The sequence below is a fragment of the Paramormyrops kingsleyae genome, chromosome 1 (genome assembly GCF_048594095.1).
Source record: "Paramormyrops kingsleyae isolate MSU_618 chromosome 1, PKINGS_0.4, whole genome shotgun sequence".
NCBI lineage: Eukaryota > Metazoa > Chordata > Actinopteri > Osteoglossiformes > Mormyridae > Paramormyrops > Paramormyrops kingsleyae.
The window spans coordinates 73527269-73539702 of NC_132797.1; the positions used below are offsets into that span (position 1 = coordinate 73527269).

The 12434-nt window shown below is 44.6% G+C and overlaps 1 protein-coding gene across 11 annotated transcripts in view; it reads right to left on the reverse strand.

Moving 5' to 3' along the window:
- The window catches only part of il1rapl1a (interleukin 1 receptor accessory protein-like 1a), a 330464-nt gene that overhangs the window by 156131 nt on the left and 161899 nt on the right, over positions 1 to 12434 (reverse strand). Inside the window, exon 1 of one of the 11 annotated variants that reach the window (XM_023840653.2) lies at positions 7958 to 8076. The exons of 7 other annotated variants lie outside the window; for them this stretch is intronic. Coding sequence is in view for 1 of the 4 variants with exons in the window: in XM_072698765.1 (XP_072554866.1) it covers positions 7294 to 7300 (7 nt within the window). In the remaining 3 variants the exon portion in view is untranslated. Of the gene's footprint in view, positions 1 to 5466; positions 5657 to 7293; positions 7685 to 7734; positions 7857 to 7957; positions 8077 to 12434 lie in introns of those variants that run through there. 3 more of the 11 variants (XM_023840740.2, XM_072698765.1, XM_023840574.2) reach the window with 3 other exon arrangements.

Here is a 12434-nt window from a genome sequence, read left to right on the forward strand (position 1 = left end):
CTAGTAAATATCTTTAGGTATCTATTATTCTATATTAAATATTATTAATAGAGCCCTATTTTTAATGATGAAAGTATATATAGATATAAACACTACTGTGTCATCCTATGTCTCATATTATCAATATATTTATATATACTGTAAAAATTCAGTATACAGCCCAGCCCTACCCGTGATTCTGCAGAGAACAAGTGGGTGCAGAAAATGGGTGGGTGGATGGATCGATGGATAAATAATTATTGAATATCATCTCAACGCCAGAATGATATTGGGCGTGGAGGCTGCTGATATCTGCAATGAATCACCATATTGCCCAAGCTGGGTCACAGCTCATTAATGACTGGGTTTGCTTCCTCCTCTGGTCCTACAGGGCATCAGGGGTGGCCTTAGGGCAGTATCTGACAGGTCCTAAAGACCACTTCCTGAAGCTCACTGTACACAGGCTTCCACTCACAGTCCACGCATTCACATCTTTGTGGGGACTCTCCATTCATTTCTATGGGCATAACCCTAATCCCAACAATGACGACCTTAACCCCCACCCAGCCTTAACCTTAACCATAAGTAACCAAACAAAAATACAAGACTTTTGGCATTTTTAGTTCTTTGATAGCAGTCACAGACTTTTATAAAATTCAGGTTATCCTTGTGGGGATAGTTACAGGTTTTAATCACATTGCAGGAAAATCTGGTCCCCACAATGGAATTACAAAAATGCGCACACACACACACATGGTGCCCTAAAAAGAAGAAGCCCCAGACTTTGGTCTCCTGCCCCACCGTATCTGACGCTGATGCCAGGGCTCAGAGTTCCTGCTGCGTTTGATGTTAGCAAAGCTGTCATACCCTTAATCTCTCTCTGTGAAACAGAGCTCCCAAAACGTCATCCTCCCATTTCGGAACGTGTTTACACCCTCTGCGGGATCAGTGTCCTCTAATTTGACAAGTCATTATCACTTCTGTTCTTCAAAAGCTCAGGGTAATTAATCCAGCAAAAAAAAAAAAAAAAAAGGAAAAACAGAAAAAGCTTTTTCCTCGCCACATCGCCACACTTTTCTTTGACTTTCTAATTAGCAAACATTTGTTATCGTTTTGAGTCCAGGATTCCGTAACTCTGCTCAAAACAGGACTTCCCACATCGTACGTATAGTGGGATGATCAGGCACGGTGCCCCTGAAACAGAAGTCCAGGAAAAAAGAGAGTGGAATGTCAACGGTACCATGCCATCGTGACGAGGTTCGGGTGTTGTGGTCATGTGTGGAGAATCTGGAGCAGGGTTTAAAACACCAAACATTCCCTCGAGCTTTGTCACTGAGGATGACCCTCCTCGTTGGAGATGTGGGAGGGACGAAAGGAGACAAGCCCTAGTAAACACGCTTTCTTATACTTTCAGGGGGGCTCTGAGTGGGCGTGATGCACATACATTAATTTTGATCTAAGCTGTAACTCCATCATGGTCTGTGACACTATTGTGTAATAGCCTGACCCCCACAGCATCGCATCGGCGGAATGTGCGGGCAGCCCGGAGCACGCAGAGAAGCAAAGACATGCTAAAGAGAGGCGCGATCCCTGGGGGCGGCTTTACAAAGCGCTACGGAAAGCGCCCACGGCAATCTACCCACCAATCAACAGCTTTACATAACAGAAGGAAGTCATGGGTTAGGTGACTATCTACCATGTACACGCCTCAAACATGCAGCCGAGAAATGGCCGGAGGAGGGGAAGGGAAATTTTAATACCATAACACGCATTCACCATCAAGACAAAATGGACAACATCACTGTGTGACTCTGTATTAAAATGCTGATTTGTGCTAAACACTTTCTTTCCACTTAAGCAAGCTGTGCTGTTAATGGTCCATCTTTAAATTTATTTTTCATTTATAGGGCAAGGAGCGAGTTCCATTAGTGACGTCCACGGCTCGCCAGACGCACGGAAACGCCAGCGAGGGCACACATGGTGCAGGAGGTCTGCAGACAGGAGCAGATGGCCAGTCGTACATATTGTAAGCAGAGCCAGGAAGGACAGAACGAAAACCACATCATCTGGATGAGCCGTGAAGAGACTCCAACGCCGTCACAAAAATCAAGCAAATCTCTATGCAGGAAAGAGCACAGGGGCTAGATATACTATCGGCTGTCCTCTCCGACACTATTAATTTTACATATTGATCTGATCCTAATGGAAGCAGTAAAAATTTAGATTAAGGGCTGCCAATGGCATTTATAAATCCATCATAATGCTTAGTAAATCTCTCAGCTCGCCAGTTAGGCTCCGCTAACGGCAGACATTCCTTTATTGTCTCTCGGCTGTTTGTTTTGACGCAGGTGGACAGCATTTATCAAGAGACACGCTGTCATTAGAGGGGTTCACCCTGTGCCCCCCCCCCCCACCCAGGATGGCAGTATCTACAGGGTGATGGAGGGTGGTGCCATGTCACAACTCGAAAACACATAGCAGTCCCTGATTGGCCCAAGTGCGGGGAGAGAAGGACAGGGGGGATATTTCCAACTTGCCACCCACCCTGGTGCAATTAAATGCCTCAGCACCTCTGTGGAAAGAAGCCTGACATGTACAGAAAAAGAGTAAGATTCTATCATTAAAAATGTGCCGACGGAAGGCATCCCGCTGGAAGGTTCCCAAGACGCTTCTGAAATGCATATCCGAAGGAGTGGCAGCTTTCAGTGTCACTGTCCATCATGGATAATACACCGTGCAAAAAACGGAGAGCGAAGTACAAAACACAGGCATGCCGTTATATAAGAGCCGCAGTAAGAAGCTTGCACCGCAGGAAGAATGGAGCGCGAACCCCTCCCTCCCTCCCTGGATCCTGCAGCACCCTGACAGAAGTTCATCTCCTCTGAAATGGCTCGAGGTTCAGCGTGATGTTCAGAGAAGGGAGTGTAAGTGCAGCACTCCGGTGAGTTGGTTCCCGGGGAAGGTCTGTAGTACAGCTCTTAAGCGCTCCCTCCCTGCCCGGAATGACATGCGGAGCGAAGCACTTCAGCCTGGCTTGAGAGGCTGAGCTGGATCCTCCTTCACAACCACATCTCTGCCGTCACACGACAGCCGACGAATGCAAAATACGACCTTCAGCAGGGAGACGCTGCCGCTGGGCTCGGCCTCATGGCCACAGGAGGGTCCCGCTCCAACTCCCGGGAAATCACGGCAGGACATACTGGGACTTCCGTCCGCCATGCAAGAAACACTTCACAACTGTATGTTGTTGTTGATCAGACTGAGCTTCTCTAAATGGCATTAGATAGAGACACAGGGTTACAGTAATTTCACACCACGGTGAAAAAAGTGCATGGAAGCACTATCGGCACGACCCTCGAATGATAGCCACTCAAAATAAACCCATCCATCCACTTTCTGAAACCACTTGTCCTATTCAGCCTTTGGGGCGGAAGGCAGGGAACAACCCAGAATGGAGCACCAACCCATTGTAGGGAGCATTCACACACCATTCATCTCACACATGTACACCTAGGGGCAATTTGGTAACTCCAATTAGCCTCAGCACATTTTTGGACTGCGGGGGGAAACCAGAGTACCTAGAGGACACCCCACAATGACACACGGAGAACTTGCAAACTCCACACACATGGAACCCTGGCAGAGACTCGAACCCTGGTCGCGGAGATGTGAGATGACAATACTAACCAGTGCACAACCGTGGCGCACCACGAAACACATCATTGAAGTAATATTTTGTGACATGCTTATTACACATAAAAACATGCTTAGAGAACACATACCATATACCAGCAGTCTGAACTTCAGTGGAAATCAGTTTTAAGGGGAATAGCAGAAAATAAATGCTCAAAGAGATTTTTCCTTTCAGCAAAACAAGTTCACAGTCCATAATCCGCATGGTAATTAACTCCCAGAACACAGTCACAAATTTGAACCAAGCCAATAACGTCCATGTGTAAATAAGATCTCGACAGGCGGCTGACCCCTTTAAAAAGAAGCCTAATTATTTTAAGGGCTGCAGCTTGCAATCCTGCATCCCTGAGTGTGGAGAGGAAAAGCACACAAGCGCTAACTTTTCCCAGGAAGGTTCTTGCTCTACTCACACAGAAACCGCTCATTTCTGCAGCCACTGTGAGGAACAGCTAATGACTGATACTGCAGACAGTACGGAGAGCGGCTTCCGCTCATGACAAGCAGGCCTATTTTTTAATAACTTATTTTTCTTATTACAATTAATCTGCCTTGTGGCTCTCTCCGGCAGATAATTAGCTGTCATTTTCAAATGGCTCGTTCATTAACTGATTTGTGGTCTCCATCCAGAGTAAGTTAATGTTTTATGGAAAATAAATGAATGACAGGAGCCGGAACTCCAGCAGCGTCCCGAAACGGTCCATTTAATCCATGGGTGAGGAGCAGAGGTCTTACGCAGAGTTTCCCAAGTGTGTGGTCACATGACTTGTGCTCCCCCCCCCCCCCCCCCCCGGGGGAGTTGAGGGAGCAGACAGCAAAAACGAAACCAGGACTTACCTAAAATGAGAAGGGGCGGGAGGCAGATCCAGGATCACGTCACCATGAAACACAAGAGAAGAAAAAAAAAAAAACAGCCGCAAGTTAATTAAGCGAATATGCCGATCATATGGAAGCAAGCCATACAAATAATACACATTTATAAAGCTGCCAAGCTCCATATTTCTCTATATTGTCTCTAAAAATAGTGATATATGGTGGTTTGCCTTATCTAAACACACACCATCTACTCTGCTTAAGGACTCTAAGCACAGTTGTCCTTCACACAGGCTGATAAGCACCACAAGTCTGCATGCACAGCAAGAGGCAGCCACACAAAATATGCCTTTGAACCACAGCACAGCTTCTGCACAGAGACCGCAATGCCCACTGCAGCGGCCTGACCTTAGATGACTGTCTTCAAAGTAAGGCTGGACCCACATGTTTCGGCCATTCGCAATCCCCCTTTGGCCTTTTCCAGTTTGGACATTACACATCGACTGTGACATTATATTCCTATGAGGTTTTTTTTTTTTTTTACAATAAGACACATTCATTGTAAACATTATATGAAAAAGACAATTTTAAGAGAAATGTGTGTGCTGGAGAGACGATCATTGCGTAAGTGATGTCACAGGCAGAAGACACTGAAGTATGATAGGATCCAGATTCCCGGCTTAATGAGATGCTGAACTACAGCCGCTGCATCAAGGTATTTCCAAAGCAGCAAAACAATGAATTCATTCATTCCGCAAAAACAGTTGTAACAATGGCCATTTTCTTTTATTTGTTCATATTATTTATTAACGTATTTAAGACGTCCTGTCCAAAAAACTCAATTAACATCAAATGCTGTAAGACATAGGGTATGTTCTTCATACAGATAAATCTTCCAGCTTCCGAAATGGCAAAGTCATGTGCTTGGTTCAGTTCAGTGATAGACAGTGAAGTGATGGGGGGGGGGCGCAAATAATGACTCACCCAGAGAGAGAGGGGCTCACAGCACAGTAAGGCAGTGACCGAGTCAGCGGAGGACAAAAGAGGGCAGCAATTCACAGCAGGTTAGGCTCCACTCTGAAATGGCTAAGTGTACCGGAGGGGGGGTCGGGGGCTCGTTAATGCGGCAAAACAACGTCCTCATCACCGGGGAGGCGGCTTCCGGTTAGCAGTCAGTCACTTCAAACGCAAAACTGCTACCACCTCAGAATATTTTAAGAAATCTATTACTTTCCTGGTTGGCTGGCGAAAAAATAAATGATGAAAAACATGGACCGTGGAACCGAGGAACTTCTGGAGCATTAGAGAACGCAATGATGAATAATAACAAAAAAATAGCTACAAATAAATTAATCCAAACCAATTAAACGTCATTAGTAAATGCCCGAATTATATCAGTGTTTTGTTTTTTTTAAAAAAGCTTATACTGTAGCCTACCTGAGTTTTTCAAAAACAGAGAAGTGGAAGCGTACGTTATGCTCTCCACTTTCAGATGTTACTCCGTCCATGAACAAAAGCCACCATTTCACAGGTGCATTGCATTCCCAATAGATAAAACTGTGGTTTGAAATATATTTACTGCGTTTATAAAAGTAAATTTGTGTGGATTTAACCTGCCTGTAAGGAAATGCTGAGAACACACAACGTGCCACTTCCTGGCAGTATCCTCCTTCAAGTTCTTTCGATCGATGTAGGGCTGACGTAAACTATCGAATATATCAATAATCGAGTAATCTATCGAGTAATCTGACGATTCATCGAGTAATCGTTCATATATAATTTAATTTATACATTGCAATTGGCGCAAGGCAGGAACCAACCTCACATTGTAGGATGCACACTCAGTCACACATACAATCATTTTAGGCACTACAATTCACTTAAGTTTTAAGTTTTTGGACAGTACAAAGAAATCGGCGGATCTGCCGAAAAGGCAGCCACACAAAGGTTGAACATGCAAACGCCACACACACAAGCGACGGTGCGTAATGATGTGTGACATTAATATCGACAACAGTTGCCTTACATGAAACACCACATTGCAAGGACCGCGATAGGCTGCTGGGTTCAAGCCATTAATAAATTGCGCTAAAACATTTACTTAGCGAGCTTTGCAATTTTAATGATGGTTCATTTTCAACATTATCTAGTAGGCTATAGGTTTAAAGAATCAGTCTAAAGTTTATCGTGGCTGCTTCTGCATGAGCACTGCATGCGATCTCCGAGAAAACCACACTGTATCATTTTCGTCCTGTCTGTTGGACTGATTTGTAGACTGTGTGGTGCGTTTGTGAAGAATTAAGTAAAAATGAGGGAAGAGGAGAAAGGCAAACAAGAACTGCCATTCGTATTCCACTGTATTGAAATATTTTGTATTTTATAGTGACAACGAGCAAAGCAATTAAGTGATTTGTCGGCATTGCTTCGTGTCTGTCGGTGCAACTCTCGGTAACACCAGTAACTTATTTGCCAAACTCTGTTGGTAGATAATAAGTTAAAGGTAGTTAAGTTCTACATTTGGCTATATAGTTAATTTTCAACTCCTAAATATCCAATTGTTATCTTTTTCTAGTCTCGTTCAGCTCTACTCAAAACACACAATACTTTAAAACAAATAATAATTTATGTTAATTTGTTATTATGTGTGGCATCGAGTAAAATGGTGTGAATAAGCGACGGGGTAACCTTTGTTTTAGCAGCGATTATTCTAACATACAGGAATCACATTAGGCAACATAAATGAAGTCAAAGTGCTGACAAAGGCAGGCTAGACTACTCCAAGAGGCTAAATGGCGCGTATCTATGGCTAACCTTGCATTATTTGGTGAGTCCGTCAAATCCAAAAGCCTTATTTTAAGATGCAGTTGCACTGCAGTCCTGCTGTGGTGATATTCAGCTTCCACTTTGTACTACTGACAGACGACTGCATTCTCATTCACTTTTAATGCAAAGTGCTTCCACACAAATGCTGCTCTGCCTCTTTATTTGGACCCTCATCCTGGTGCCGTCTACCTTCCGGTATATTGTCGAGCAATCGAGAGGGAAAATTGTCATCAATGCTTTTAAATAATGGAGTAATCGAGTTTAATTCGAGTAATTGTGATGGCCTTTAGCTAAGCGTTTCATCGCCGTTCTGTTATTTATATTTGTCTTTGCCTTGATTTTTCCGAATCGAAGGTATACAAAAGAAACGAAGATTTGTTTCTTTCTTGCTGCTGTTAACTATAGCTAAACACAACGGTCGATAATCACCATCGCCTAAGTCGTTCCCTTGTTTTCATTCATGCGTACTTTGACAATGACGTCAGCATAATATGACCCATTTATTTTGACGTTAAAGACAATTAAATAGCAACAAGGAGGCCTGCAGCCTTCTGTGAGCGGGCTGTCATGCACCCCCCCATCTACCCACCCTCACTGCTGAGCTGGGTTACCGCGCGCTAGACACAAGGGTTACCTAAAGATTACGGGTTACCTCTGTGGGTTGCGTGTATTTTTTAAACGAGCACTTAACGCTCGTCAAAAGGCCCTTCGTAAAGCACGGCTGCAGATGCTGAGGCAGCTATCTCTCCTCCCACCACACTTGTGTCATCGGCACCCCTGCAATCACGCCGGCGTGGCTTTGGCCGCGCCGGAGAGTGAGAGAGGGGCTCCGCCGAGGCGCCCGTCCTACTCGCGCTAACTTACACGGCGTTTTACAGATGCTAGACACGGCGACCTTTTACTGGCAGAGACGGTGATGCTTATTAAAAACAGGCTGAGCTCTGCACGAGCAGGATGGAGGCTCCTACATATACATCAAGAAGAAAAAAGAAGAAGTAAAAAAAAAGCTTGTGTGCCTTTAATAGCTGAAAAAGAAGGCAAGATACAGAAACCATGGGGGGGGGCAGAGCAATGCTGCGGAGGAGGGGAGGTGGGGGAATGTCGACGGTCACATTTCAAGGAAACTGCAACAGTAAATTAACATAAAATATTGCCTAAGTAAGATTAACAGTCAGAACCGCTCCAGTGAAATGCAAGACAATAAATAACAGAAAATCAAATCTACTCAATCTTCTATCTCACCAGGTAAATTATCATGGAGTCCCTCATGCCCAAAACCCAATATCGTGTAATGTGGTCTGACTGTCAGAGACGTTTAATCTTGCTGTCAGGGAAGCAAATATCTTTTAAAGAGGATTTCCTCTACTTCCATCACCACAGAAATAACCAGTTCACACAGCTATTCCCACACCCTCACGCTCGCAAAATAAGCCATCGCTGTCTTCTGAAATACTTAACTTAGCACACCTATATTTTTTTTAATACGCCATAATGTGGTGCTGTAACATAACTGGGGAGCTCAAAGGCTGCTGCCCCCAAAACCCTTGTTATGCTCCGTGAGTCTGTAGCTAACCCATTTTCTGAGGTTTGCAAATGCTCGGGGGGGGGGGGATGACTTTGATGTCACAGGTGCGCTGGATGGCATGAGATAAACTGAGCTATTTGAGAAAGAGGAGGGACAAAGAGCACTGCGCCAGAAAATGCAGGTATGCATGTATGTGGTGTTAAGCAATGATCTCATTGTGCTATGTCGTCAGAGCCCTCTGAGGGAACAAAACAGGCATTATGGGCACCTGAATTTCCATCTTATTGATCCAGCAGCTTATTAACAATGATAAAATCTATTCAAATCAATGGTCAGCTGATAAGTGCAAACCAATGGAAATGCTACAGGTAATGTGTCACTTAGGCTACAATTCTCATGACAGTCGTTCTACGAGGGATTACCATGATGACACAAACCAATTAAAATTATTTAAATTCCAACAACAGACAGTTTCTTAGAGTCATCTTTGGGAAGATCAGTGCTTCCTCCAGCTGGCAGTTTTATTTCTTTGCTAGTTGGGGTCCCTCGTTCTCCTGCCAGCCTTATTTTGGCTTAACCCATCTTTAACGTTCACTTGTTTTATGGGTCCTATTCTTGGGTGTCCAGGTATATGCCTGCATGTCTGCTTTATAAACGGTTCAAATTCCTGCCTTGCTCACAGACACGCAAAAATTCTGTGTGATTCACTGCTCTGCTCACTGACACTAGAGCCGATCTCTATATGATTCACCTTCCAGCTTTCCGTGTGACTCACTGGCTTCCTCACTGACATTGGAGCAGATCTCTGTGTCACACACTGACTTGCACACTGACACTAAAGTAGATCTTTGTGTGACTCATTGACTTGCCCACTGACATGAGTGGATCTCTGTGTGATTCACTGACTTGTTCACTGACACTGGAGTAGATGTCTGTGCTATTCACTACCCTGCTTACATCTGTGTGACTCACTGACATGCACAGTGACACTGAAGCAAATCTCTGTGTGACTCCCTGACATGCTCACTGACACTGGATTTGATCTCTGTGTGAGTCACTGACTTGCTCACTGACACTGGAGTAGATCTCTCTGTGACTCATTGAGTTACTTACTGACACTGCAGCAGATCTCTGTGTGACTCACTGACTTGGTCACTGACACTGGAGTAGATCTCTCTGTGACTCATTGAGTTACTTACTGAGACTGGAGCAGATCTCTGTGTGACTCACTGACTTGGTCACTGACACAAGAGTAGATCTCTGTGTGATTCACTGACCTGCTCACTGACACTGAACTCGATCTCTCTGTGACTCATTGAGTTGCTTACTGACACTGGAGCAGAACTCTGTGTGATATACTGCCCTGTGTGCCGTCTAATTCCCAGACCCATGACTAATTCCTCACCCTTAGGTAAATATCCATGTTCTTTGGACATGGTCCTACTCCCATGGCGAAGTGTTCATGTACGATTCATTACACCCAGAATCAGTTACCTGGCAATGCACCACTGCCTTGTGCCGTAGCCTGCGGGAGAGGCTACAACCCCCCCGCGACCCTGAATCGGACAAGTGGTCACAGAAAATGGATGGATGGATGGATGGCAGTGCACCAGTATTTCTTTGTTTCCATGGACACAAACACTGAGCAAAAACTCTGGTTGATCCATAGCAGAAACTCACATGACTCCTTGGAATTCTTACACCTGCATAAAACAGGAGCGGGTCTGAGGATACAGGTGCGGCCTCCAGCGGTATGCTGACCCGGCAGCTCAGCGGGGATCGTGCCACAACCTCCTTACTACACAGTGAACAGCAGCACTATGAATAATCCTCAGGATGATCCTACTTCTGCTTAATGCAAACTGTGGTTACATGTCTGCCTTTACTACCTGGATCCAAAATATACTTTGGAGATACAAACATGGTTATTTTGGGTGAGTTTTTACATATTACCTTACAGTTAAACATATTTTTCACAGAAAACAAAGTTAAACAAATATCTTTACCTGAAGAGCAGAGTAGTTAACTACGAGCACAATGTTGTCAGCGTTTTCCTAACACACCTGACACAATGTGCCCAGGAGTCTCCCCTGATTAGTCAATGGATATTTTTCAGTGAATTATTTTTAGCTCTTTTTCAAAGTTTCAGAATTGTGAATTAATACTAATAGATCCTAAACCATTCATAAAATGCTTACAGTTAACACAATAATTTTCTGTCCTTTCTTCCAATGCCAAATGTCTCCCTGAATCAGCATTTAGCATAATTGTCAGTCATTTATGGACACACTCTGTCCCTCATTCAGTCTCCATCTCCCCTTCCTTTGGCCTCTCCACTCTCTCTCTCTCCATTCTCGTTACATACGGCACACTGATGAGTCCCCCCCCCCCCCCATGGTTCTCGCTCTCGCCCCTCCGTATTTTCAATTTTTGTTTTTTTGCAAAGGAAGTTTAAAAAAAAAGAAAACAAAAGAAAAAAATGAGAATGAGGCCAGGGGTCTCTGGGGTGCAGCTCCTTACATAACATTATGAAAAATTCACACGTGCCCTACATGCCAGGAGATGATCTACTGGAGACACAAGCTGAGGACCCGCTGAAGGGAGGACAGCGAGATGGGACTTCACCACCGTGTACGGACCCAACACCCTGCCCCGACAGAACCACCCCACCATAAATTCACCTGCCCCTCATTTTACAATCTAACTGGGGGCCTTTTGAGAGCTTTGCTCAGGGACGGAACTGCGTCCACAGGGGCACCAGCCGTTCGCTGTGATGGAGGTCGGGGGAACGAGCCATGGATACGACGGTGCTTAACGGAAGGGATGCGATGGCGGACCATAATGACCACCGAGAGATGAAAGAACATTTTAAATCAAGGAAAGTATAAGCAAGTTGAGCTTTTAAATTATTCAGCTGACAATATCCCCTTCCTTATTACACTCTAGTCAAAAGAATGGTTGAGTTAAATTTGCACGGCCATGGAGTCATCAAGCAATTTCCTATCATGCAGATAATGCATTTGATTTAAAAGGGGGGAAAAGGGGAGATTTACGGCTATTATTAAGAACATTTTCTGCCAGGCATAAAATATTCATGCACTCTGAGCCTCCTCGATTATAAGTTATCCAATTTAACATGTTCCTTAAGACTGATTAGTCTCTGTGTCACTCTCTATTTCAGCGGGAGGGAGCTGTTGTGGGGTCTTTGGCCGGTGGTCCCATTCCGACCCCCCCCCATTGTCACATGAACCGCCCAATGTGCCGCCTGACTCAGTTCCTTGCCACCCTTGGTGATGAACCTGCTCGACAGGTGAAGGAAAATGTTCACGTTTATTTATCTGTTTGATAAATCGTTTATTTGTTTGCCGATACCAACAATGTCTTGTAGGTAGGGAGACCCCCACCAGGGACGGAGCTCTGAAAGGCAAACTGCCGGTGCTTTGCAAAGCAGCCATCTTTCATAATTCCCCAGTGACACATAAATCGAGGCCCGCAGATTTTTCCAGGATATATCACAACACAAAACAAGTCCTGCATGGATAGGGCAACAAGGACGCAGAATGTCTAAGGGTCACAAAGAAAAGTGATGAAGCCAGTTTAGTCT